Here is a 26,690-nt window from a genome sequence, read left to right on the forward strand (position 1 = left end):
TCACAAAAAACTTACGGGATTACACGACACACGCTCCGAAGCCTCGCCGCAATACGTAACATCCCTACTGTTCATCAGCTCAGCTTTTTGCCAGGAGCAAGGTGAGACACTGACAATAGGATTAACACAACACACTTAACAATCACTAATTTTAACAAGATTGCGTGCACTTAATCTAGTAAAAATAACGGGTTTTTAAAAAAAAAAATGTGTCTGTGTATGTATGATGTTAAACAAAAAGCAGAACCTTTAGGATGTGTGGTTGGTTGTGAGGCTTGTAGCGATCACATGGTGTCATTAAATAAATAAATGTAAATGGTTTCAAATCAAAATTGTGACTGAGCTTTGAAATACACAAGTCAGTGCTAATCCATCAAGATGTGTTACTATGATTAACTACAGTACAGTCAAATAATTCAAATTTGCTTATTTTAATACAAAAAAAGGTTTTATTTTTTGTGAATAAGGAGTAACACTTGTAGTAGAGTTGGAATTAAGTTTGCTTAAAAGTTGATACCCAGATTTGGGTGAGGGGACGGGAAAGATAAATTATTGGTCTTATTTCTAATTTCTAATTGCTTGGGAGATCTTGTTGTGTGTCTGAGCGACAGGAGAGACCGGCCTCACAGAGATGTGTAATGGGGGAGGGCGTGTTGATGGACAGAGGGGATACTCAGCTGTAATGCATGGCAGAAATGATGAGAGAGGTCGCTGAACTCAATGTGCTGGCATGGCAATTACACACAGGCGAACAAAACAACATGTAGGACCACTCTAACAACAGCCATGATGCATACAAAAAGAACACACCCTGCACATGTCCACATCAGTCACATAACACACATAACACACATTACTGACACTGAGTGACACTTGCAGTCCCCAGGTGCAGCCGCACACATTTAAAATCACACATGACATACATTGGATTTGTTATGTATTCTTTATGTAATTCTGTAATTGAACACTGTGCCATCGCTGGAATCTCGCATTGAATGTCTGATCAGATATACAATTGTGTTGATCTATTATAGTTAGAAAAATGATGAAAATCTATGGCTGTTTGTGTGTAGAAGTTTGGCATTTAAGAAAGTTGAACTAAAATACAAAAGGGAGGAAAGATGGTATGATTTCTTTGTGGTATCAGTCTTACAAACTATGTGCAACTCCATACAGATTTGTATGCGTGCATTTTAATTAAAGTGGACCTATCATGCTATATTTGAATAATATAGTGTAGGACCATACCTATATAAGGCATATTTATACTTTTTTTTTTTCAAAATACCAAACAGATCATGCATTTTAGCCATGCCTCATTTTGCTCAATTTGACAATTTGTAGCTCTGTTTTAGCAAGGGCAGATTCAGTGAGAACAGCACCATCTACAGGCCTGGCATATGTACTACAGCCTATCCAGCGCTTTCGAATGGCAATGGCCGTGGCTGTCTCCTCCTGATTGGTGGAGTTGGCCCAATAGCCGTAGCGCCACCGTCCTGACGTCAGGACAGTGTTCAAATCTGGATCAGTTTTTATCAGATCCGTTGCAGCCCCTTTTTTAGAGATTTGGGTATGGAGGAAAATAGAGAGGGTTGTGTTTTCTGACACTTGGTGAGTTCCCTGGAACACCGGGGACACATATTCATGTATAAAAGACGTACAAAAGTGCATTTTGCATGATAGGTCCCCTTTAAAGTAACAGAAGTAACCACGATTATTTTTGTTATTAATGATGACATATCTTGCTAATTTCATGGTTCATATTAGTATTTTGTGTTGCTTCTGTAACAAGATTTTGTTTTGTCAAAGAGCAGCTTTTAGGTCTTGCTTAAAAGACTCCGGTGTTGTTTTTAGATATTGGGTTGAACCTTGTTTCTTGAAAGAAAAACAAAAAACGGACGGCTGTCTGAGGAAGGGCCATAAGAGTCTTGGATATTTTGACTCAATGTAAACACTCTAAAGAAGGATTTACATTTGTCAGAGATGATTGTACACAACCTTGAGGTGATTTAAAATAACTCTTTTAACTATAGAGTGCAATTTCACCATTAAAACATAACGGCCCTGCATGACAATAGATGAAACTAGCTTTTGGAGTAATTTCAATCCTCCTGGGATTCATTTATGCTTTAAAAATTCTCTTTTACCCCCATTTGTGTTTGATTTGGCTTCTCATTTTGACTTCCTTTGAGCAGGGTTCAAAACCACATTCCCAACATTATTTTTAGAAGAAGTTCTTTGTACCAGTAGCTGAAAGAGAGAAGACTTACTGTAACTGTCTGTATGTGTGAACCTCATGTTTTAAAGGGTTAATTCAACTGTCTGACAGCAGATTGTAGGCCAGTCGAACCATTTTTCAATCCATGTTGCTTTATAAGTCGAGGTCATGATTCCCCTGGCTGAAATAATTGCTATTAACGTAATATCCTGATCTTATTATCCTATCATCAAAATATGCTTTTTAAGGCTTAAAAAGGTGCTTAAACAAACACTGTAACTTGCATTTAGTTAAGGATTAAATCAAATAATTTTAAATAAGGTAATCATTTGGTTGCCCTGGGTGAATAAAGCATTAAAAAATAATAACATTGTGAAAGTATGATCATACATGATTAATGCATTATTTTACGATAAGGACTAGTGTAAAAAAACACACAATACTTGGTAAAATATGTGAATATATGATTCTGAATGAAGTATTGTGCTGAGAGACAATACATTTATTCTAAAGACTTAATAAAAAATACTTACCGATTCTCTTGAAAAAGCGATTTTTATTAATGAGGTCCTTTTTTCAATGATAGTGACAATGTTTGAATAGTAACCATTCCCTCTAATATCACAAAAATACAAAAATAATTGCAATTATTTCCAAATTGTACAGCCCTTTTTACCACCACTGGTTAAACATACATGTACTGTAACAGTTCTTTAACACAATGCTGCATTAGCCCGATGAACAAGATACACTTATAAAACTCAGTGAGCGTCTTCAGAGAGAGCGAGAGCTGAGAGCTGTTAGCACCGAGCGATGAAGGAGTTCAAACAGGAACACTCAGCAAAACTGCTGTCCATAACAGGGAAGAGTTGCTATATGGAAACATTAAGTATGCTTGTGTTTTGAAGTGGAATGATCTTACGCTCACTGAAGTGCGCTTTGCCCGCTTCATCTTCCGTCTCCATGGCCATTCTCCCTCAGCGCCTCTCCCTCCGCTGCTCATTTAGCATAATGTGACTTTCCGCCCATTAGGACCCAAGATGGGCTGGAGACGGTTTATTTAGTTCAGATGTGGGTGTTTTTTTTTGTGGAATACATTCATAAATTAAGAGTTAAAAGGGTAAGTTTGCCCAAAGTACAAAAAACATGTTTTTCTGCAACTTAGTTTGGGTTTTATTTGCTAAAGTTTTTGAGCTAGCAAACACAATGGAAGTGACATTTCAGATACTTTGAGCTAGACACTATGCAAGCAGTTGAAACGTTTTATTATGCTATTTTTTAAAGCTTTCAGGATCATAATCAGAATTCCTTTCATCTCAATTATGTTGATGTGGAGACATTTCAGAGGAGAATACCTCAAAGTCTTGGCACATAAAACTAAATCAATTTCCATTACTTGGTATGTACCAACTTGTTGGGATCATTCTTATGTTAAAGGTGGGGTAGGTAATTTTGGAGAAACCAGCTCGAGTGCGCTAGAATTTGAAAATACACAGCCGGAGAAAAATCTGCCACTTCCTTACAGAGCCCCTCCTCCAACACACACGAACGCGCACGTGACCAATGAGGGCACGAGATAAGTTTGTGCACAGATGGAAGGCTGACAGGCAGGTAGGCCATCCAGTTATTTTAGCCGGGCCGGCTCAAATGATTGGTCATGCTTTTTACAGTATTACGGCTTCCACAGATGACATTTTTGTATGGATTTTTTGTCAAAGCATTTAAGATATTCATTGCTATCGGGATGTTAAGAGCATTCCATGGAATATAACAAAAAGTGTATCTCGAGCCGGTTTCTCAAACTTACCTACCCTACCTTTAAGTGTCGCCAACTTGGGGAGTAACGGAGTACATAAATACAGAATAAATACATGTAAAAAAAAACGTATTCCCTTATACCGTAGTTACATAAAAAAAAAAATCGTAACCAGATTACTGTAACGTAAAAAGAAGCATTATTATTATTACTAGCAGGAATGCAATGTACTGAAATACAAAAAAAATAATATCCATTCGTCCAAAGCCTAAATAAGACCTTATAAGTCAGGGGTTGAATAGGTAGATTTTTAGTGGTCACATGATCAGTCAAATATTCAATTAATCAACAGCAATTTAAAAGCAATTAACCTCTCTGACATTTTGTAGACTGAACGATAAAATCATTACTCACTCAAAGAGTCGTCTTGATTGTACTTTTTTTTAATCATACCTGATACAAATTATGGGTGGTGAGGGTCTTCTTGTTGTCTTTAATTATGACGGTAGAGATGATAATGGGAGCTAATGGATTGCTAGACTGAAGCTTGCAAAGTGCCAAAGAATCAAAGGAAGACAGTGAACTCCCTTATGAAATAGCATCAATGACAGTGAAATAAAAGACCAAAGGCAAGCTGTGTTTGTTTGGAGACTCGGATGGAGGGGAGGGTTGAGATGGGTTTCATAACCAAGCCACATTGCCATTCCCTTTTTTAAAAAAAGGAAAATGCTCACCAGCTGTTGATGAAAGCACGAGGCAGCTTTGATCAGAGAGTGGAGGTGTGCTCAGGTTGACGTTACAGATGTGGACCTGAAGGCGACTGCTTGATTTATTCATTAATTTATATATTTATGAGTTTTTTTTAAGGCAGCTTCAGTTTGGGTAATGAAGAAAATGGTGATTTTAAATAAAAGAAGTGCACAATTAATATCATTTTCAGTGAAACTGGACTAGTGAAATGTCCTAATTGCAGTATAATTGCAGCACTTAGTTCTCAAAATTAGCTTTTTTGTATTTTGTGTCTCTACTGTGACGTGTCTCCATGCTTTAATGTTCAAAAAGCTCTTTATTTTTCTCATACTGCCTGTGCTGCAGCACCTCTTTTCACCCTCTGTCTGAAACCAGAGCCCAGTCTGCTCTGATTGGTTAGCTGGCCGGCTCTGTTGTGATTGGTCAACAACTTAGATGTGTGTTGGAGCGCTAGCCAATAGAAGTGCAAGTGTTACATAGTGATGTCATGTTCGGGAAGTAAACAAAGGAGTCCAATGGAGACGTTGCAGGCATCTTATCTATTCTTATTCTAGGGGGGGAACACAGGGATTTTAGCCTTTGCAGACCATTTACATGCATCAAAACCTTTAGAACACACTACAGGAAGGGTAAAACCCCAAAAAGCAGAATTAATAGTTGTAATTTTAGAGAAAAGTTGTCTCATTCTTTTATTCATCAGATCATATGATTTGTATACAAATTGCAGCAGTGTGAGCAGGTGGTAAATGTAGAACAGCAGAGCGCAGAACAAAGCAGTACATCAAACTCTTACAGACTCCAGTAAACAATGAAACCTTCATGAATAATTGCTTCCAACTGATGCAGGCCGCAGGATTAGCAATAAACATCTGAATATGAGGCTATCTGCGCTGATATTTACTCCTCCACAGTCCCTCCGTTTACAGCTCTCTCAGTGCACTTAAATCGTGCTCACCGAAAACTCAGATTGACAAAGACTGCAAACTCTAAAAGTCAGCATTTGCACGAAGAGCCTCGGGAAGGAAATTCAAATAGCACAGATAATGCACCTGCGACTGAAGGTTTTCATTGTCGTCACTAATTTATCACGGGAACTTCAGGCAACACAGGTGTTCAGATTACTGCTGAGGGGCGGATTTACTGGAGCTCAGTCACAGAAAACATCTGAAAATAGTTGGGAACTTTTTTCAGAAGTTTGCCTACTGTAAATGCATGACAGTGACACTTGAAAAAAGATAACCCATAAAAACATATTTAAATATGAATTTTAAAACGTCAAAATTAACATCATAATACCCATAAGGGACATTGCTGTTGTAATGTTTTCACATAACATTGGTTAAAATAAAATGGTTTAATACTTGAATAAAGATCAGTATAACCTCGAGGATGAGTGCACTTTAGTATTTATAAATTCAACCTCTCCTTTAGATGAGAGAAAATTATTTATTTTTCATTCAAAAGTAGCTTGGATTCACCATTCCTGTTTAGCATGCATTATAAATCATAGGCAATGTAATCTTCTTTAATCAAACCGTTAATAAAATCATAATGCAAGCTGCAAAATGTTTGTAAATGTTCCTATAAATCACATGAAAATACTTGCATATCTTCATATGGACGTCATAGATCGTGCTTTGTGAGAAGATGTCAAAGTCACAGCTTTTTGAATAAGTTATAAGTCCTTTGTTTTGTCTCATTCATTATAAATAGTGCTTATTGCCCTGAAAAGGCTCACTCCATGCTCTGCGTGTTCGACAGCAGGTTTGACGCGGAGTAAATGACACGATACGCCACGAGTTATGCAACCTGCAGTGACAAGCCTTTGAGAAAACTCACTGCTGTCTGTTCACCAACAACTGGACTCTGACATCTACGATTACTTATTTTCCATTTACAAATTGGCTCTAAATTCTCACAGATTCTTGAAAACAAACCATGTGGAATTCTGTAGGAAGTAATTGTACGGATTGTTGAAACTTTCCATACCGCTTTTGGATATTCGCGTAAAATAAAGTTGGCCAATTGTCTGTGTCGTCACTATATTTGAAATGACTAGGTTAGCTGGCTAGCTTTCAGCAGATAAGATCATATTAGATTAGAGGTACATTATTGATCCCAATTTGGGAAATGTTAAAACAATTCTAAAATGTAAACATCTCAAAAACAAGTTGACTGTGAAGATAAACAAATCTAGAAACTATCAGACAAATAAAACACTATAGAAGGGCCAATAAGATCTGTAGTAAGATCGGGAAAAGAAACCAAATTCCCCCTTGCGAGATACTGTACATGAAATACGTCCTCATTGCATAAAAAGAACATTCTATATCTAAAAGGTTGGATTGCCATTTTCAAGATTGAATCAACTCAGATTTGTTGAGCCTTGTGTACTCATTCTCAAGCCAAAACACAACCATTACCTTTATTAAAGGATTTCATAGGGTTATATTGCTTTTAAGCAAGAGCCTTTGGCCAGATGTCTGCTCTATTTAACTAGCTTACTCTTCTCTTCTGTAAACATATGACTTCCCTGTTTTGCAGTAACAGGCCAGGCACCTTGAGACCTGTTGATGCTGTCACATGTCCTCGGCCGCTGAGAAGCATCGATAAACATCTGGCATTACTTAATATCCTGTTATATTTCTGCCACCTTTATTCCTAGATAGACACAAATCTAATTCGGCTCGGTTTTCTTCAGGTACACTTCTGCCGTCACCCCTTAAATTGAGCTCATGAATTATTGAAGTCTGTCCCGCTGCTCCGACGCTAACCTGTAATTAGTTTTGCCCAAGACTCCTCATCATGAGCTGCAGGATGTGGGGGTCTAGGGAGGCGAATACATTGTTCCTTTAAGACTGAAAAAAAAACTGGAGAAAGTGGAAGAGCGCAGGGTGGAAAGAACCCATGAGAAGGCAGGGTTTGCAGAAACTGTTAGTGGCACCTTGGCGAGGAGAGTTGTGCTTTGGGGGGAAAAGGGGGGAGGTTTTGTGGGATTGCGAGGAGTGGAGGGGGGGGGGGGAGAGTCTCTTGAGAGAGTCGAATAGGAGAGTGAAGAGAGAGGGAAAGAACATCCATGCGCAGTGGGAAGACACAAAAAAAATCGCCTGGCTACTCACTGCCTTTACAATGAGTGTTTATCCCACTTTTCTGACAGCCAATGATCTGCTCCCGCATAAATCATGGAGATCATTTAGACCGGTGGCGAGCGCAGAGCACCAGCAGAGCTCCCTCTCACAGTGAAAAGGACCGAGCGCAGAGATGCGTTCACATGCTTTAGACAGGAGGTGAGTGCTGTTTTTTCTCATGACGGTGCTTCATCTTCGAAAGCTTTCCTCTCAGGATGCTGCGCAGCATTTATCTCCAAGCTGAGGAATCTCTCTCCGGGCTCCCTCCATCTCTCACGCTTCTCTCATCCTCATCAAATTAAAATCCCCTCTTGTTCGCTTTGCAAGCCGTGTTTTTCTTCTGTTCTTCCGTCTTTCCTTCCTCATTGTTGACACTGTCATTGAGACATGTCATGACATCTTATCGAGACAATAAATAACATATTCAGGCTTGCAGACATTCCCCTGCAGAGTGCAATGTTTACCTCTCCAACTTCCACGTATTTATGCGTCTCATAACAACCCCTCAGATTAAATTATTATCACATGGCTTGATGCATAAATTGTGCTCACTTTGTGGCGTCCTCACATCATGACGAATCCTTACCTGCACTCCCACTATAGCTTATTCCAAGCTGTGAGAACTTCATTTCACTTTTCAGGAATTAAGAAACTCTCCGCCTCTGCTGAGACTAGAGGTTACCAAACAGGTAAACCCCCGGCTGTCCCGTTTGAGTGAATTGCGTGAATCTCCTGCCGGGCATCGCTTTGGCTCTATTTCATACTATTGTCTGCAGGCGGTGATTAACTGCCCTGCTTGTGGCTCGGTGATTTCTGCTTTGTGTTGAGAGCTGTGCGGACGGGAGGGAAGGGAGGGAGGGAGACGGGCGGGTCAGCTGATGGGCTCTGAGGTGCAGGAGATTTATGACCCCCCAGAACAAAGCTGTGTCTGCTGAGGGACCATAAACCATAAATCAGGGAGAAGTGGGTCAGATTGGGTCAGTGCTCATCTGCTCGCTGCAGATCTGCTTCGCTCTTTTTCTACTTTTTCACACCTGGATGTTTGACACTTTAAGTAACTTTTTTGTTATTTTTCAGTTTGAGTTTTTATCTCACTATCTTTTCTCCTTTTTGATATTTTGTTATTTGGTTTGAAAGCACTGTCAGATTGCTATTTTGATTCAAACTAATACAAAAAAAATTGTTATTCTAAGTTCTGTTCTATAGCTGTATCGATCACACTTTTATATTACATTTTTATCTCACTATCTTCTTTGCTTTTTATATGTTCTTATTTGTATTTACTGTTTTTTATTTATTGTTTGGTAAGTTTCAAAGCACTGTCAGGATTGCTATATTATTTCTAATTAACTAAATACATTTTCTACTCTGAAATCTGTTCTATGACTGATTTTAAATGCCATTTTCTTAATGTCTTCCATTTTTGTAAAGCACTTTGAATTGCCTTGTGTTGAAAGGTGCTATATAAATAAACTTGCCCTGCCTTGCCTTGCCTTGCCTATATCTGTTGGAGGCATGTGGCGCAGTGGACTAGTGCGTTGGTGTTCGGATCAGGGGAGCACAGGTTCAAACCCCACCGCAATCAGCATGTCGTTGTGTCCCTGAGACACTTCACCCCAAATTGCTCCTGTGGGGATTGTCCACAGTATTGAGTATGTAAGTCGCTTTGGATAAAAGCGTCTAACAAGTGACATGTAATGTTAAAATTAATTCATCCATCAATATAAGTTTATTTCCTTTTTTTAATATGTATTTTTTTATATATATTTTTTTTGAGTTTCATATTTTGTTATTTGTGTTTACTGTATTGTTTGTTTGATATGTCTAAAAGCACTGTCAGGATCACTATTTTATTTCAAATTTAATATTTTTCATAAATATATTCTGTACCAGTTGTTCAAATGAGTTTATTCATCACAAGCAGAGTCTTGTCTGTGCTGTTTAACTCCAGGATATTCAGCTGTCAATCATATTCCCGAATGAATTCCTATTTTTTATTTCAAAATGCCATTACCTTCAGCAAGTGAATCACCCCTAATCCTTTCATTATCTCCAGCTATGTTAACTCCATTGGCCTTTAGTCCCCGTTCATCTTAATCATCCTAATTATGTAATATTTGCCTTTTTAAAAAGCCTGATGAGAGTAAAAATGGCATGCTCTCATTTTGGCAGCGACTTGTTAGTGATTGTGTTACACTCTCCTCCGTCTGATTCCAGTCTTCTTGATTCTGATCGCTGGTTTGACTAGTTTTGTGATTTGTCTTCCTGAGGGCAGCTGAAGCCGATGTGAGAAATTGATTTTCTGCAGAAGGATTAGCAGTGGGGTTACAGCTATAGGCATGCATTACAGTGATTCACTCCGCATCTGTACACCAAAGTAGGCTAAACACGTTATTTATTAGCTGTTGTATAAGACTGATATTTCACTAAAACACGCACAGGCTTACAGAAGACACTGTGGAGGTAGTGGGCGACGGATATGGGAATAGCAATGAATAACTTGGAGCTGTGTTTCCCAAGTTCAGACAGCTTGAGTAGTGGGATAAATAATCTCAGCCAGGAAGGATGGATCTTAATTCATTTGTGTCTGTATTGTTGCACAAACAGGCATTGCACACTGCAGCTGGAAATCAAACAAATGCAAATTGCATCTGTGGAATGGAAACATCAGAAGTCTCTCAGTATGGCTGCCATAACAGCGGGGATTTGTACTTGTGTTTACGACAACACTGATCATATTTTCTCCTATTTTTGAGTGAGCGGGAATTAAGCACGAGGCGGAAGCATGCTGCGTTAATGTTTCTGCCTTTATTATGCTAATCGCTGGCAGGTTTACAGTGTGTTAGCTATGTATGGAATTGTCATATACGTGTGGTCAGGAGATAAACACCCGCAAGAAATACATGGCGAGACTTTTGATCAAATACACCTTCACAGATATTTGCTTTTATATGACAGAAAGTGAAAAACAGCTCAGCTTGAAAAGGTATAAAGTGACCTTTTCCGAGCTGAATGTTAATTTATCCACCGTGCGTGAAAATGGATTGGAACTGAAATGTTTTTGTGTGCGTCTCACACATTCAGTTTACATGTTGTTTCACAGTCACTGAGTCATTATGCTGAGGTTTTTGTGGCTATGATGGCTTTTACTGTCAGCGCTGCTATAATGGGTTACACAAACTGCATAATCAAGTCTCCAGGGTCGGCCATTAGGGCCTGCGTTTGGTTTATTACTGCAGTCCAGTCTTATTGTTACATTAGTTTGGACGTGGCTCAGGACTTTACTGGAAAGCTGTTGTTTTGCTCATTAAAATGATTCCCACTGCAGTTTAGTGGCATTATTATATGATAATGTACACCACAAAGCTGCAATGTTTTTATGACCATCTCAACAATGGAGGGAAAATAACGTTGCAGCATACGCAATTGGAAATATATCATTTTTAATATGCATTCATTAGCGCATTATGTTCTAGCCTGACACTTTTAGATTTTAATTTTGGTTGTGGATGGGAGAAAAAAGTGTTTAAAATAATTTTGTTGTGTGAAAACTTTCAAAAATTAAATAAACTTCCCTGGAGCAATGCAGGCCATTTGTGAGGTTATAATTAAAATTAAGGCTGGAGTTTTTTCTAAAAGTCATACATAAAATAAAGTCCTTTTTTCAACCAACATGAATCCAAAGTTGCGTGCTCTCCACAAAATATATAAAAAATAAAATAATCAAAAAGTATTCCACTATGTTTTCTGATGGAGAAAACTAGTGTTTGTTATCCACAGTTAGCGAGTTAAGTTTACCGGACTTCTTTCTGTGGATTGATGACTGCAATTAGTCCCTTGATCCTCCTTAGCAACAGTCTGTTCTCCTTAGCAACGGTCTGTTCTCCTTAGCAGCGGTCTGTTAATGAATGAAATCATGTCCAAATTGACCAATCAGAATAGAGTATTCAACTAAGCCATGTATTAATAAGTTATAATTGCCTTATAGGTGTGAGAGCTCCTGTCTCCCATCATGTTGAGGAGGAATACCAAAAAATAGTAGGTCATAGTATATTTGTGTAGGCATATAAAGCCTATATTGCATTTTTACAAGATACACTGGAAATAGAGTGATTTAATATGACATTTTACTGGAGTTTCCACACTACAACTCAAACATAATAGTTTTATTCTTCTGAATGTGGCAGGATTTTCAGACGATGATTAGAAACACAGCTTGGACAATGTGTAATTAAAATCCCTGTTTAATTGAATCCTCTGTCTGTATTATATACAAGATTTCCAGAATCGGCAGAACACTGCTCTGTACCTTCAGCAGTTTGTCTCCGGAGAGCCCGCTGCACTTTGATGTGAAATATTTCATTGTGCTTTGAATTCAACATCAGGCGTGCATCTGTTCTATGGGCTTAACTCATCGACATCATCGAAGAATGATAATTTCTCCCCAGACAGCTTTGAACGAGCCGTAATGTCATATGCTGCGAATTGATGGCCTTATGCTTAGTGGTGAATAAATCAATGTAGCATACAGAGTAAGATGTAAATGATAGGATAAAACACATCTGCGCTTTTCATAACGGATCTTAGGCGTTTTCCGGCACATTACAGCCATGCGTTTATGAAAAGGGACATTACGCACTGTACAATCTTGATGAATGGCTGATGAATTGAGGTTGCTTTAATCACAATTTGTCCTCAGTTGAATGAATTAGATTGGCAGGTCAGATATAATGAATACCTCGGGCTTTAATAACCCATAAAGAAAAAGGAAGATAAGAGAAATGACCATCAAAGAATCATTTCTGCACAACGTTCAACGATCAAGATGGTGCCGGATTTTATTGTAAAGCGTGACCTCTGACATTCAAACATAAAGAGTAAAGAAAGAACGGAGAATAATAAGCATTTATTTCACAGTATTTAATCTTTAAGATGCTGAGAATATTAACCTCTTGTGTGTGCATTATGGCTTTCATTCAATTTCACGTGTTATTCAAACACTCTAATGATATTTACGTAAGTATTTGTCATAAGAGGTAATTTTGTCTAATTATATTACCAATTTGCCTGGAATAAAAAAAAATAAATTATTATAATTTCATCAAAGCTTGTTTCCATAATTTTTGCCTTGAGTCTGGACCCCCACAGATGTTTTCTATATCACCCTGTTTTCTGATCAAATAATCCCAAAACGCATTAGGATATTTCAATTTACTGAAGTCATTCCTACTGTAAAGAAAATGTCAGATCGCATATCTCAGAGCCTTTTCTCATGTTGGTGTCCTCTGTGTTTTGTAGCTGACACACTGCTGTGAGTCTGGACATATGAAGCCCAAGTTCCTGCAGATCTTAATGGAATGCAGCCGGATACATTATTAATGTCAAGGTGAGACACACACACACACACACACACACACACACACACACACACACACACACACACACACACACACACACACACACACACACACACACACACACACACACACACACACACACACACACACTTCATCTCTTTCTCAGCAGTGTCTTGTCACTGTTCCAGCACAAATGCATCTTTTTGTTGTTGGCAGCCGAACTGGAGACACTTTGTTTAATGGCATCACAAACCTTAATGTTAAAGGAATTGTGACAAACACATTTTAGCTGTCATGCCGAGAGATAGATGACAAGATTTATACCTCTCATGTCCGAACGCTAAATCTGTTAGCTTAGCATGGGTTAGTTTAGCCTATAGCAAAGCTTAGCTTACTGTAAATACTGGAAACAGGAAGTGATAGCTAGCCTAGCTCCGTTGTAAATTAACATAATCCATCTTCCACCACCTGTAAACCTCACTAATTAACATGTTGTACACCATTTGTTTATTGGGTTGAGTCATTTCCTGGATTCTCTACTAGTTGGCAACCTCACTGTGACAACAAGACAGAGGCAGGCCAGATGTTTCCCCCTGCTCCGAGAGTTTTTGCTGAGCTAAGCTAACGGACTGATGACTGTTGCTTCATATTATTTGACCTAAGTATCAATGTTCTCATCATACTCAACAAGAAAGCAAATGTTTTGCCCATTACCCGAGATCTCGAAGGTTTACTATCTTTTGTAACGGTTTAGAGATGTAATTCATCAGCTTACACTAGGACCAAGAATTCCCAAAACACTCCTGAACACATATTGTTTATCGCTAATATCTGGCATTACGAGGTATTTACCAGCATCATTGGTCAAAATACTATATCTAACCATTTTTTCCATTTCTTGGCCTCATAGAAATACTGGGGAAAGGATTATTATTGATATTTTAAGTGGTTCTTTTTAGTTTACAAAGACAAAGCAAACCATGAGGTAGGGCCGGACCCGAATATCCGAATATCCAAATATTCGTTCGTTGGAGTACTATTCGGGTTTCAATTTCGTTATTCGGATATTCGTTTTTTTTTTTTTTCGTTTTTTAAATTGAATTTATTGAAAACTCCAATATCAACGTAAGAGCTTGTGCCTCTTCGGGGGGTGCTAACACTTAACCATAAATGTTATCGTTCACTTTCTCCGTCTTTATAATGTAGATAGGCCTATTACTTTTTCTCCGTTAATCTCCGGCACGTTGTTTCCATAGCAACAACAACTTCCTGTCAACAGCGCTAACTCTCCTTCAAAATAAAAGCATGACCATACAAAATAGGAGGCCAAGCCAAATTACACTTAAGACATATACAACTGCAACGAAAGTAACAAACACAATGCAATATCCTTTTCAATTTCAAATAACACAAATTGGGTTATATACATTAACAAATAACTATAAAACAACAATACTGTAGAATAACAAAATTAATGCTGTGAATAAACCGAAATACACGTGTTGAAGCGGTTCGCTGCTGATTACTACGCACCCCTCCCCCCCGCGCGGGCCGAATATTCGAATATTCGCTGCTGAGTACTACCGAATATCCAGAACCCGAAAAATGGTATTCGGGACAGCCCTACCATGAGGCATTACATTTTCTTTCAACACATTAATAGCCACACACAAATTGTAGTATCTATATAATATTTACTTAAACCAGTGACTGTAAACTGCATATATTGCCAGTTATATCATCTAGCCTACCTATTCTGCATATTCACAGAAAAATAAAGTGTCATAAACATGCTAATAAAGGGGGAGCCTATTTGGTAGAAATGTGTCAACCAATTTGAAATCCACTGAAGAACTCATCTGTTTTGATATGTTAAAATATGGAAGTTTCTCAAAAGTGTAACACATACTTTCTCAAACTTAAGCAGCAAAATCAGTCCTCCGCTGGTAGGGCAGAACACAGCAGGAAACATCCCAAACAAGAGAGTATGTGATAATCATTAGAAATGCGGAAGAAATCTAATTAAATTAATTCTAGTCTGAAAATAACTGCTCCAGCACCTGCAGCTCTGAGGATGCTCCAGCTCCTAATCTCTCATTGGTAAAGTTTGAATGTCATCCTCTGAAGTGTGAAGCTAATGTAAGTCAAGGTCTTCTTTTAGTTTTTTTCTGCAGAATTATTTCAATTAAGTGATGCTGTAATGTTGTTGGCCAGGAGGCTTTGCAGTGTGCCAGCGTCCAACAGTAATGAGCAGAGAACATGGGCTTTCTTAATGTTGCCTAAATTTGCATTTTGCTCACTGCAGAACTTAAGGCAAATTACACCTCTGCGCCTGCCAAATCCTACTCTGCTGCTGAAATAAATACTTCCCCTTTTTTAATGAGTAATGTTGCTTTTTGACACTGTTAAAATAATACGTTGACTATACAGAAGCCAGAGCAATAAATTAAGCACAAAACACTTTTCTTTCTGTATTGATTAGCAGTTTATCCCTCCTTTGTGTTTGAGTCCCAGAGCGTTGATGTCAGTGTGGCTGAACCTGGTTAACGGCTCAGAGCTTATTCTCAGCTCTCAGGGTGGAAAAAGCACTTACAGCTTGTTGTATGCATTCATTATTCCTCACCTTATGATGTCTCATCATTACCACAAGTTTTTCGGAACAATACAGCAGTACCACTCCTCTCCCTTATTCTTTAGCACAGCCTACAAAGTCATTTTGTAATCGTTGGAGATGTCAAAATCAATGCAAACCTCATCACACTTTTCTCCGCTCCAGTTTTACAAGTGGATGGCTTTTCAAGGGCCAGGGTCGAGCACCCCAAGGATCTGCCAGGTCTACCCACCCTACCTCTTGGCCACACTGGGAAATGTTTCTATAGAGTGATGCAGTAATGAGTCCTAAAACCCAGAAAAAATATGTTTTTTCGCATTTTAGCACTTCAAGTTCCCTCGTCCTGAAGTCAATGGTATTTTTTAAGTGTTTGTGCAGAAGACTGAATTACCGTCTGTGGTTAACGCAAGCTTACGATATGTTCACATTTTGTTCTAAGACATAAAATACGACAGCAACAACGTTAATGTCCGCGGCTTCTATGTGTCATAAAAATGGCGGTTGCTAACAAGTGACTAAATAAACGACTAAACGTCATCAGGCTGACATTAGATTAGTGGTGTTGATGTGCAGCCATGAGACTGTGATGTAGTTTGTTTATAGCGTTATTTCAGCTTTTTATTTCAGTTAATTGCATTTATCCTTCAAAAATCTGATCAAAGCGTGTTAAGTATCAAAGACCTGTGTTGGTCAGGATGATTATTTTCTGCAATATACAGAAATCCAATGGGAAATCTCATTGCTTTTTGTTGAGGGACCCGTTTTGGGATCCAAACCAATCACCCAATACATACTCTCTCCTATTAACCTTCCCCTCAACCAGCTCAACACACTTCCCGGTTGGTCAAGTTGGCAAACAATGATTTGAAAATGAAAATGTCCAAGTAAAAATACTTTTCATCTTAAAAATGTTAAAGAAAACGATTGCAGTTCCTTTCCCTCCAAGCTTAACACTATTTCTGCCAAAAGTAAATAAGCAGAAGGCTTTGTTGTTCAGTCAACACAATATTCAGTTTGTTCAATCATAGTGTTTTGGAAGTATTACTGGTGGATAGTCAATTTTAACCCAATTGTTCTGGTATGACTTGTCAAAAGGGTTATAATGAGTGAAAATGTATTCATTGGGCCATTGTTGACAAGTGGCAGGAATAAGTTTACATAAAAGCCAGCTCAGTTTTCCTTGGATGTTCATCAACTCTGCTGGATGCACATGCAGGGTCACGCTGCAGATCAGCTTCCACTGATGCATATTTACTATCCGCCGGCTTCCCGTTTGCCTTTAAACCCAACGTGGAATAGTGTGAGCAGGTAGAGACAGAGGTGCAGAATGAATGGGCGGCAGAGACAGCAGCGAGGTGGACCAGAGAGATTAGCTGGGAAATTGACACTGACAAATCTCATACATTAAGGCTTCCTGGGAGGCAGCTATCGGTAGACGAGGCGGCAGGTACCATATCCCACAAATGGCACTGGGTTTCTTTAATACTCTGCCTGCAGCACGTTGGAAAGCAAAAAAAACCACCCTGTCGTCTAGTGCACGGAAGATAAGGAAGCCAGGTGTGCTCAGAGGCATTTCATTTGACTAATGTGTTTACAGCTAGAATAATGAATAGAGTTGAGGAAGATGAGAGTAATTAATTTGAGCTGTTCTAGCTAAATAACAAAGCAAATACGGGCAAAACTGTTTCATTTCCCTTTGGAACTAGATTTTCTTTTTTTCCTCCCCCTTTCTCGCCTGCTTTAATGAGATAAAACCAGCCTGCTTTGATAAGGAGTCCTAGTTACGAGGGTGTTTGCTTACATTTTATTTATGAAAATGAAGGACAAAGCCGCATACAACATTTACATACATTACCTATCTTTTGAGTTTTCACAGAGGCTTCAAAGATGACCTATTATTCCTTTAGAACAACAGAAATTCATATTTATCCTCAAACAATACAGAATTGAATTAGCAAATTAAAAGTGTTATCTTTAGCAGCTATCGTCAAGGTTGAGAATATTACATGTTACTTGTTAGATGCTTATATACAAAGCGACTTACATACTCAATACTGTGGACAATCACCACAGGAGCAATTTGGGGTGAAGTGTCTCAGGGACACAAAGACATGCTGACTGCAGTGGGGTTTGAACATGTGCTCACCTGATCCGAACACCTACGCACAACCCACTGCGCCACACGCCTCCTATATATAGCCCATTTCCCCTCAGTAAACCGTTTGAAAATCATATATATATTGTATATACGAGCACTGAGAGGGTCTAATTACCAAACATAAACAACTCTCTGGCCTTTACAGCCACACTGCTTGGTGTTTGCCGAGTGCTATTCTCAGTGACTTAACCCCGCTCAAGAGGTTCATTGTGTGTTCCTTCCATCTTTATTTATTTTGGACAGTGAACCTGTTTTCCTGAAATAGGACCAGTGCCCTTGCTGTTACCTAGCAACAAAGTGAGTCCTTGGGACTTAGCACCTTCCAGGATCTTTTCCCCTTCCCCCTACACCTTAAAACGTGTCCTCTTTTGGCGTGTGGAAACACATTTCTTTGCATATTGTTCAGGACATTTTAAGTGCAGTTTGCAATAATGAAGAGAGTTTTTTTAGTTTTAGAATTACAAATGGAGGATTCGAAGGAAACCCTCTTTATTTGTCACACTTATGTACATGTAGACAGAAGAAAGAAATGTGACCTGTGCATTTAACCCATCCTTGTACTAGGTATTTCTGCGTTACTGCATGCAAGGATTGGCACACGATAAGACATGTAGAAAATGGATAGAAACACTGATGAATGTCATTTACATTTAGGGCTAATCCAGTTCTCTTTACATCTTGTGAAAAAAAGTACATACAACATTTCTGAGATATACAGCCCTAAACTACAGTTACTCAGGAAGAGGTAGCATTATCCCAACCTGTGTAGTGAGTGTTTTCAGAAATGCAGTCCAACATTCAGAGAGTGTTTTCACCCCCTGATCACTTTGCCTTTTATCTGTGTCTATAGCAGCGATGCTCATTCAGTCTCCTTGTGGCAGTCTCCTTGTGGCAGTCTCCTTGTGGCAGTAGACCGTTGTGGCACACTGTGAAATGTGACCTCTGCATTAGCACTAGGATGGGTGGGCAGCTTTTGTCTGGTGCCTCAACCAGCGTGATGGAAACTTCTGAAGCAATGGAGATGAGACTCAGAGAGATACGAGGAGAGTAGGAACTTTGATGGCAAACACTGATGGTTTATTTGGAGCTTCGGCCGGAGAATTCACAAGACATGTTCAGAAGATCTCTACCCCAGACCCATGTATTTAGCTGGTTCTGAGAGAATAATCAACATTGTGCATAACAAGATAAAGCACTATAATAACACCTCTATCAGCTGACGCCAACAGGCAGGAACAGGGAAACAAAACACTGACAGCACGGCAGCCAAGGTTGCAGGACTGTGCTCAGTGAGGGCAGTACACACTGATAAACTGGGTCAAAGGTGTGGGCCAAGGAAAATATTTCCCCAACACCCAGGAGGTGAACTGGAACCTCTCCAAGAACCAGTCTACACTCCCTACTTCGATCTGTTCGGGGACTTGAACCGACGACCCTAGTGAGCCACTGCCCCCCAGTGTGTTTTAAATGACACCGTCCAATGAGCCACTGCCACCCAGTGTGTTTTAAATGACACCGTCACAATGAGGACTGTTTTACCAATGTATGAGTTACTGTGGTGATTAGGATGTCAATGATGTGTGTATTTATATTTGCACGTTGCTTTGGTTGTAGTCATAATAGAATACATTCATGATCACTCTTACAATATTACGAAAATGTAAAGGTTTAGTTAGTATATGAAGCCTAACAATTGTACAGTAATATGGCACAGAAGCATCTTTGCAGCAGCAGCAGCTTCACACAGACAATTTTCTTGTGAATTCATCAGACTTTTTATGTTGGTGCTTCATCAAGGAGACAAGCTGTTAAATATTCATGACTGCGTTGTGTTCTTAAAATAAGGCTCATTAGCACTCCCAGCCTCTTTTCAAGTTCCGCCTTTCTCTTGTCACTGTCAAAAGAGCAACACAAACATGTTATTCATCTCGCACAATCTCCGCACTCAAAGTGGGTTGCCGTGTTACACCGAACGATGCCTCTATCTTGAAGTCAGACCGATTCCAATGCTTATTAGATTTTTAGTAGAACCCGTAAGAGTATTGATTGAATCAGTTTAAGTGTTGTGAAAGATGCTGTGCTGAAATGGCAGAATCGATTTCTTTAAATAATGGGAACATATGCTCCTAACAGGATTAAGATTACTCCATTTCCCCCTAAAAAATAAATAAATATTGTGAGCACACTGGCTCAGTAGCTAAATGTTAAAGCTCCTTAAGCTTTTCTTGCTGGGTTCTTTTTTTGTTGAGTTTGCATGATCACCTCCTCTCCATATACATTTCCCCAGGGTGCAGAATTGGACACTAAATGAGTAAGAATAGGTTGTCTGGCAGCGTTACTTGATTGAGAGATATGTGAGATGCATCAGTGCATGCTAGGATCGTGTATTGAACGAGTGAGAACCAGTGAAAATGGATGGAAACATTGATTGATAGGTTCAAAAAATATAATTAGTAAAAATTGTAATCCAGTTCACTTTACTCTTTATGACAATGTCATCATTTCTGGGATATAGGGCCCCTAAAAAGTACAGAAGTGCAATAGTTAGTAAATGTTAGTAAATAGTAAATGCATCCAACACTCAGCGATTATACTTCTGATCAGTTCGCCGGGAGAAATGTTTCACAGCTTCTAAACTTTGTCTGAAGAAGCGCTGCGTATTCAATCTCGGTTTGGCAGTGGAGTGTCAAGGTTTCTGCCGTCAGACCAAAAAAAACCCAAACTAACCTTGTAAAATGACATTGATCACATTTGACTGTTAAGGCGCACTGAATGTGTTGTTTAATTGTCCCCCGCTGTCACTGCAAAGAGAAAAGTAATCCTTCATCTGCTCCGTGTGCTGACATGAAAAGTGAGCGCACAGTCTTTGTTCATCTTTATTTCATTGAATGCAAGGACATGTAATGTTATTAAATGCATTTTATTTTCAGCAAAAATGATCTGATGGACGAGAATCATGTGCAAACACTGACTTTTAGTACTTCCAATCTTCTGAGTATTGCAGACAAAAGAGACTTTCTGTAGGAATTTGTTCTCATTCAGAGTTAAATAAAAGAGATATGCGTTTCCGTGGCAAAAAGGAGAGTTCATAAAAACAAAAATAAATACCACAACATTGGTATTGGCAGCGGCTAATACATTTGACATTGGTGCATCCCTAATTCACAAAAACTCATCCATTCAAGGTGCCACCTGCTCAGGGAAACTAACATGTACACTTTGCAACCTGGGGTTAAACATATTGCCCAAGGACACTTTGAGATGTTTAGGGGCTGGGAATCAAACTACCAACCTACCTTCTGATTGGGAGGCGACCAATCTACCTCAAAGAGATGATTTTGGTCTAGCTACGATAAACACTATTCATCAGTACATTCTTCATTATAAATGGAAGCTTCGGAGTGACTTGAAGGTAAACCCCTGTATTTAATATGAACCATCCCTACTTTATATTTGGTTTAAAATAGGACCTAGCTCATAAAATCCCATAATGTAAGCTTTTAGTAATCATTAATGATTTCATTTAAGTGATGAATATGCTATTAGAAGTGTATCTCTGCATCTGGGATTTTGGCGGCCTTGTTTACTGTAATGTGTGTGGTGTGAATTCGGAGCACTTTATTGAATATAAATCTCTTTAATAGGTAAGTGGATAATGACTACCCGTTTTTACTAATCCATCTGTTGCCTTCCATGCAAATAGTAAAAATCCAGTTTTGTTTCAAGCATTTTCAACACATACACACACACTTTAATAAGTCATTTCAGCAGGAGAGGTTCTCCTCACTTACAGGCTAGGTCCACCCATAGGCAACCTATTAACATCCACTTTATCAGCGCTTCCATATTTCATTAACTGCTTCATCAAACTTTAATGCAGTCCTGCTGCTGCACGTTTGTGTTTTTAGTGCAAAGTCATGTCTGGATTGAAAGCTTTACCTATACGTCTCCTGGTCGAGTCTTAACCACAGCTCCATCTGGAAATTATAGGCTGATTCTCTCGCAGCCAGGTTATTATGACCTCGACGCATACGTGCTCCCTATGGCTCCACATATCCAGATCTTGGATGGATTGTTGCTTTCAAAAGGACATCATTAGTGGTGCAAAATGATTTCACAAAGCCAAAACCTGCTGAGAGCAGATGATGGGCCGGACGCCAGTGGGTGTTCGCTCTCTTTCTCTGCGGACATGGCATTCAGCTGCTGTGCCACACTAAAGTATGTCTGGGGTAATATGCTGCTCTCAGATTGCTGGAGTCCTACTGAGCCTGCGGGCGGACGATTAGCCCAGAGCTGATCGCAGTAACCAGGGCCAAGCAGCCATAGATGAATAGGGCAGGAGATTGGACGGGAAAATTATAGGCGGTGTACAGATGTGTGTGTCCATAATGTGCAGAAAATGTGTTGGTGTTAGAGCGGTTTAAGTGCTAAAACCAAATCCATTTGCTATTGAATTGTTGAAATTATTTTGAAAAGACCTAGCCAGCATGGTTTCATGTAAAAATTCATGCCAGCATCAAAGAGAGCGCCAACGTGAATGAGAACGATTTTAAAAAGGGGAGACTCTGAATGTGGCAATCACTCTGAATAACTAAAATGGCAAGAGGTGACTCACAAAGTGTTTTCAGCATTACTGAGAATGCCACTGGTTATTTCAATTTGACCCCGGTTCAATGTGCCACATGTCAGATGGTTTTTCTATGGTAACAAAGTGCAATTTGATGCTCAGCCTGGGAGCCATTGCTCTTGCATTGTGCTCCTTGCATTCTGATAGCCTTATGATAGCACCCACGGTATTTTGCAAAAGAAAGAAGTGGAAAAAATAAACCTCATTTGGGGTTCAAAGCTCAAACAAATGCTGAGTCTCCAAAGTATATTCTATTTCAGAGCTGTAGGCTATATCTTTTGATGACGTCTCGTATTACACTCTTGGTTTCTGGGCCTAGGGAGGGTTGCTCATGTTCACAAATATTGGTTGAAACTAGTCCTAAGGAAAGATGTGTTTCTAATAGAAAAGTGAGTAGAAATCCAGTTGTATTTGCTCAGGCTCGATGAACCTGAAATTATCTTTAAAGCTTTTCTAGAAAAAAGACAAAAGCGTGTGATTTATGCAGGAAAACTCTGCAAAGGCTATCTAAGTCACTGCTGTCCTAAAGGCACAATATATGAACTGTCTGACAGTCAGTGCCATCTGTTAACACTACATATATCATTGTAATAGGTTTCTTGTATGCCATACTTTCTTAGATGGTGTGTGTAATGTAGGGATATTGAGTCTTGTTTCTCAACATATCGGGCAAGATTTTTTTCAATCTGAAATCATGAACTGATAAATGGTTTAAATTCCAGTTGCTATCTCATAATAAAATACTAATAATATAGCAATAACAAATAGTCATGTAACTTAATGGAAAATCTGTTCACGTTACTAACCCAAGCCAAAAGCTAACGTTAACTAACCCCTTAACACAAATTCAACATTAATTTGTTGTTGACAGTGTAGCTAGGAAAAAATAAGGGACACATCATTCAGAAGTTCACTCAGCCCTCAGGAGTGTAATGCATCATCTTAGGTTCACGCCACTACTGTCACAGGTATTGGTTCTTGTGACATGCTAGTGTCTATAAATGCCTACTCATTTAGTTTCTCTGATTTTATCTTGTGTCTATCACACTTATATGCTTCCTTTTTGTGTTGGTATGTTTAATCCACTGATTGTCACTTAAAGACACACTGCATTTTTTGTTTGTGTGTGTATCTGCACCTCTGAACAAAAGGGTAATTGGTTAGCATATTGAATAAAGCAGCAAAAACCAGGTGGTGTATACTAAAATAAATGTTTTTTACCAAACCCAAACAATGTTAAATATAAACAACTTGGTATTAAAAGAGAGACACTGAAACGAACAAACAAAATAAACTGTAACACCACAACAAAAAGACCATAGCCTCGGAGCAAGCTGCTCTGCTTCTACTTATAGATCTGTTCACCTCGTCAGCCTCACCTGAGTGGAGCGTACCACCTGCTCAGGTAACCCCAGGGTGAACAAGATTAATAATAGCTTTCCAAAGAATACAACAAATAATGGAAAGCATTCAATTTATATTCCCCTGTTACTGATGAACGTCAAAGGTCATATATGGACACCCTGGCACAGTGTACTACTACTACTACTACTACTACTACTACTACTACTACTACTACTACGACTACTACTACTACTACTACTACTACTACTACTACGACTACTACTACTACTACTACTACTACTACTACTACTACTACTACTACTACTACTACTACTACTACTACTACTACTACTACTACTACTACTACTACTTCTACTACTACTACTATTACTACTACTACTACTACTACTACTACTACTACTACTACTACTACTACTACTACTACTACTACTACTACTTCTAATACTAGGGCTGGTCACTTTTAACAATTGGCCTTGTTTACCATAAACATAAACACATTTGAAACATGTTTTTTGTTTAACCTGATAAATTAACACATAAACTAAAACATTGGAATTACATTGATGATTTAACACACACAACAAATATTATTTATCTTACAGGTAGCCTTTATTTTACACACTGTAGTATGAACATGCAGTTTGGACTTCCATGCATGCTAAAATGTATATTTGCTATATTAAACCTTATATTGTATGTCACTTGAGTCAAAATGCATTTATTATTTCATGTCAAATAACAGGCTACAGTGCAGTATTTAGAACACGTGACTAGGTGTGGTAAGCACAATTTCTCATCAGCTCTGACAATAGTGGGCTCCCGTGTAGACGTGACCCTCTTAACACTGCAATCTTGACTTAATTCCCTGCCATATTTCTCACTGTCACTCTGCAGCTCGTGGTGTGTTTGTGTTATCATCACAACATCCCCCCGTAGGCATCGCCCATAAATATCATTTACAGGCTGTATACACAATGAGGCAGACAGGACACACACAAAAAATCACTCCCATAGGGACCTGAAGAGAATAGCAGTTAAATGATCTGGCCTCCTCCAGGACAAGGCAACATTCAATCACTCAAGACAGTCCGGCCCCGAGGAATACAGACAAACACATCACGTTATTGAGAGGAATAAGCTGAAATACACAGGGCTTCAGAAACAAGGTTTACACCAATCCCGTGTTGCCCTTATACTCCCAGCCTCACCCATTAATTATCAATGTGGACTCATAACATGGTTGATTAGTGCCTTAAATTGTCTCTGCAGCCGTGGATCCACAGCCATTTTCACAGGGAGTTGATGAACTCAATGAAAAGTGTGACAATCATGATGATTGATTGTGTTTGTTTTATTGGAGTGTGTTCGTCTGCACTGGGCACGGACAGGTCCTTGGAGAGGGCCATCAGTGTGACGGCTGCAGTGTGCACAGCTTGTGACACACAGTGCCCCAAAGCGCCCGTGGACTATGGCATTGTTGAAAATAAAGGCAATATACTGTAATAAAAAGACATTAAATGTGGGAATGAAGGCCCTGAAGCAGATGTTGTTGTGCCTCCATGTTGTGCAGCAGACCATTTAAACATAATATTTAGTGTGCACAGAAGCCAAAACTTCCACTAAGTAATTTATTTTGGATGCCAAAGTCCTTATTTTTTGCCTGATCTGTTTATTTTATGATTTTGGATGTTCAAAATAAAGTTCTCTATACTGACAGATGCAGAAGGCTCTTGTTTTTTAGAGTAGGACTTCTTTCCCGTCGCGTATTTCCGCGTCACTGGCCGCCACGTTGAGAGTGCCTCCTCATGCCTCCTCATGCCTCATTGCCCTCTGGTGGTCCACAGTGTGGTGACTGGAGCGCCACTTCTCATCATCCCCATATCCACCTGTGGGGTGATTGAAACAAGAGTGAGCTCTTGTCAGGGCCTTGGCCACCATGTAATTGAATTCTACCTTGTTTCACAGAGCGCAACAAAGCATAGCACTGTATAGAGGGTAAATATACTCAGCACTGAGAGACAAACCCAGGCCACGACTGTTCAACAACAAACAGAGGGGTTCTGCTTGGTAACATATACAGACACTGTGCTGCCATTAGAGGGAAACACTGGAGCTGCTGTCAGTGGTTACTTTGGGGGTAGGTAGAAGGCCTTTTGCATTTACACTCATTTCAACCACTATTTTTCCTTTGTCATATATACCTGTTTATTATACGTTACCATTTTAAACCAATCTCCGGGGACCATTAAGTAGTTTAGTAGTGGTAAGGCTCGCGTTAAGGTGTAGCACATATATGTGTGAGTAAGATATACTGTATTTAAAATGCTATCCGTCTAGTTCTAAAGTTTCTGAAAGCAGTCCCATTACACATATTCCATTATGCCTTAGGATTGTATTTGTATTTTTAACTGTTTGCGAATACAATGCAATTGAATTGAATACGTTTTCAGTGAAATTCGAACATGGAATATAAGCTTACTCTTTCAAATATCCCATAAGCAATAATTTGATAGTTTTTATTTATTATTAAAAAGGCTAACGGTAATTAGCCTTAAAGTATTAAAGGTGGGGTAGGTAAGTTTCAGAAACCGGCTCGAGATACACTTTTTGTTATATTCCATGGAATGCTCTTAACATCCCGATAGCAATGAATATCTTAAGTGCTTTGACAATAAATACATAAAAGAATGTCATCTGTGGAAGCTGTAATACTGTAAAAA

At 39.0% G+C, this 26,690-nt stretch overlaps 2 protein-coding genes across 2 annotated transcripts in view; one reads left to right on the top strand and one right to left on the bottom strand.

Annotated features, from left to right (window-relative positions):
* Positions 1 to 3,189, bottom strand: part of eif4g2b (eukaryotic translation initiation factor 4, gamma 2b) — a 150,686-nt gene extending 147,497 nt beyond the window's left edge. Inside the window, exon 1 of the mRNA XM_034149102.1 lies at positions 3,141 to 3,189. Within this exon, the coding sequence (XP_034004993.1) occupies positions 3,141 to 3,189 (49 nt within the window). The remainder of the gene's footprint in view (positions 1 to 3,140) is intronic.
* mgat4c (mgat4 family member C) overlaps positions 1 to 26,690 on the top strand; it is a 114,341-nt gene that overhangs the window by 6,977 nt on the left and 80,674 nt on the right. The window contains exon 2 of the mRNA XM_034149093.1: positions 13,151 to 13,238. The gene's annotated coding sequence lies outside the window, so the exon portion shown is untranslated. The remainder of the gene's footprint in view (positions 1 to 13,150; positions 13,239 to 26,690) is intronic.

Source organism: Trematomus bernacchii, unplaced genomic scaffold (genome assembly GCF_902827165.1).
Source record: "Trematomus bernacchii unplaced genomic scaffold, fTreBer1.1, whole genome shotgun sequence".
Taxonomy (NCBI): domain Eukaryota; kingdom Metazoa; phylum Chordata; class Actinopteri; order Perciformes; family Nototheniidae; genus Trematomus; species Trematomus bernacchii.